The sequence below is a fragment of the Megalops cyprinoides genome, chromosome 1 (genome assembly GCF_013368585.1).
Source record: "Megalops cyprinoides isolate fMegCyp1 chromosome 1, fMegCyp1.pri, whole genome shotgun sequence".
NCBI classification, from domain to species: domain Eukaryota; kingdom Metazoa; phylum Chordata; class Actinopteri; order Elopiformes; family Megalopidae; genus Megalops; species Megalops cyprinoides.
The window spans coordinates 15,684,920-15,686,458 of record NC_050583.1 but is presented as its reverse complement, the minus strand read 5'-3'; the positions used below and the strand labels follow the sequence as shown (position 1 = coordinate 15,686,458).

The following is a 1,539-nucleotide window of genomic DNA, read 5'->3' as shown; positions in this document are numbered from 1 at the left end:
ATGTGCGGTTTTGCAACTGGTATTCCGCCCCACACATTTACGAGCATAATGGACGGTTTAAAAGATTTTGAATCATCGGGTAACGGTGCAGACGAACCTCTCCGGGGGACAGTGAAAGTAGTCAAAGTTAACCCTAATTTCCTACGTCAGTCAGCTTTGTTCAGACGAGGAACTGCTCTCAGAAACCGACCAAGCCGAAGAGGCGCTTTACCTGCCTTCTTAGCACTAGGGCGAGCGGGCCCTGCTCCTTCCAGCAAGGGACCACTGCCCTCTACACCATTCCAGCTCTTTGGCAGTAACGTGGGGGTGGAAGTGAAGAGGAGGCAAGGGCAGGAGATGTGGCAAAGAGCGATGGACAAAGGCAATCAAGACAAGGAGGTGATGGCATTGCCCATTAACCCAAAAGACACTTCCAAACAGAACTGTGCCGCGGTGCCTTTCGTACAGGTAAATACAAGTTTCCGATGTGTAACTAGGATGTAGCTGTAACAATTATTAAATAACATGTGATTATGTCGTTTCGATTTAGTTAAAATTTCTGCTGAGAAATACCTCAAAATGACGCATATTCGTATCAATATTCCATTTAGAAACAACATGCAATCATGTGATTGTGAAGTGCTATAAAGAGGTGTTAATGTTAACAGTTCAACATCGCGATTTGTAAAGATAAATAACATTATTGTGGTGTGTTTTTTTCCCCCTATACTTGCTATTGGCAGCGTGTGACGGCGGCGGGCTGCGAGTCGGTGAGAGTGCATAACAAATTGTGCTTTGGACAATGCAGCTCATTGTACATCCCTCCCGGAGGGGAGTCTCCCGGGTCAATGGCGGTCGCAGGACTCCACAGTTCCCCCTGCTCCCGCTGCGCGCCCTCAAAGGTCCGATCCACGGTGGTAACATTGCGCTGCCTCGGGACGATGAAACCGCGGGAAGAGCGCGTGCTGATTGTGGAGGACTGCAAGTGCGAGACAGGCCGCGAAGAAGTGAACGCCGAGAGGTCAAGGCCTCACCTGAGGCACTGATTTATATGGCTTAGCTGGTCGGTTTTGTACATCCTGTTACAAGTAACGTTAGGTATTTCACTTTGCATAGATGCTTAGAAACAAGCCACAATACAATGACATGGAATTCATTTGTAAGAATTCTTAAGCATTATTTAAATTTCTCTACATAAAATGTAACACTTTCCTAACCTCCACTGAAATGCCTGGTAGCTATGCATGCCAGTGGTTAGCGAGGTAGACTAATATACACTATATTCAGGTGAATGTATCAGTAGCCTAAGCACTGTAAATGCTGTATGTTAACAGTGATTTGTACATTGTAGTATAGAGCAAAGACTTGGAAGCAAATGCTACCAAAGAATGTGTGTAAAACGTGTGACCTAATTTATATGGTTCATGAATTTTGTTTCAAATGTTTCAGACAGAGTGGTGCCATCCACTGCCTGTTGTCCACCTGTCCAAATGGAAAGGCGTGTTTTCGGTGTCATTTGACTAACAACCATTTCTCCTCGTTGTGATGGTAATAAATGAA

At 45.3% G+C, this 1,539-nt stretch overlaps 1 protein-coding gene across 1 annotated transcript; it reads left to right on the top strand.

Moving 5' to 3' along the window:
• dand5 (DAN domain family, member 5) lies at nucleotides 1-1,025 on the top strand. Its single transcript, XM_036525455.1, has 2 exons — nucleotides 1-447; nucleotides 723-1,025. The coding sequence occupies exons 1-2, from the start codon at nucleotides 1-3 to the stop codon at nucleotides 1,023-1,025; spliced, it is 750 nt and encodes a 249-aa protein (XP_036381348.1).
• Nucleotides 1,026-1,539: the final 514 nt, after the last annotated feature.

Bases quoted from the DNA above. Each gene is read 5' to 3' on its own strand.
- dand5 (XM_036525455.1), top strand. From the start codon at position 1: ATGTGCGGTTTTGCAACTGGTATTCCGCCCCACACATTTACGAGCATA. The intron at 448-722 runs GTAAATACAAGT...TGCTATTGGCAG, and splicing joins CCGCGGTGCCTTTCGTACAG to CGTGTGACGGCGGCGGGCTG.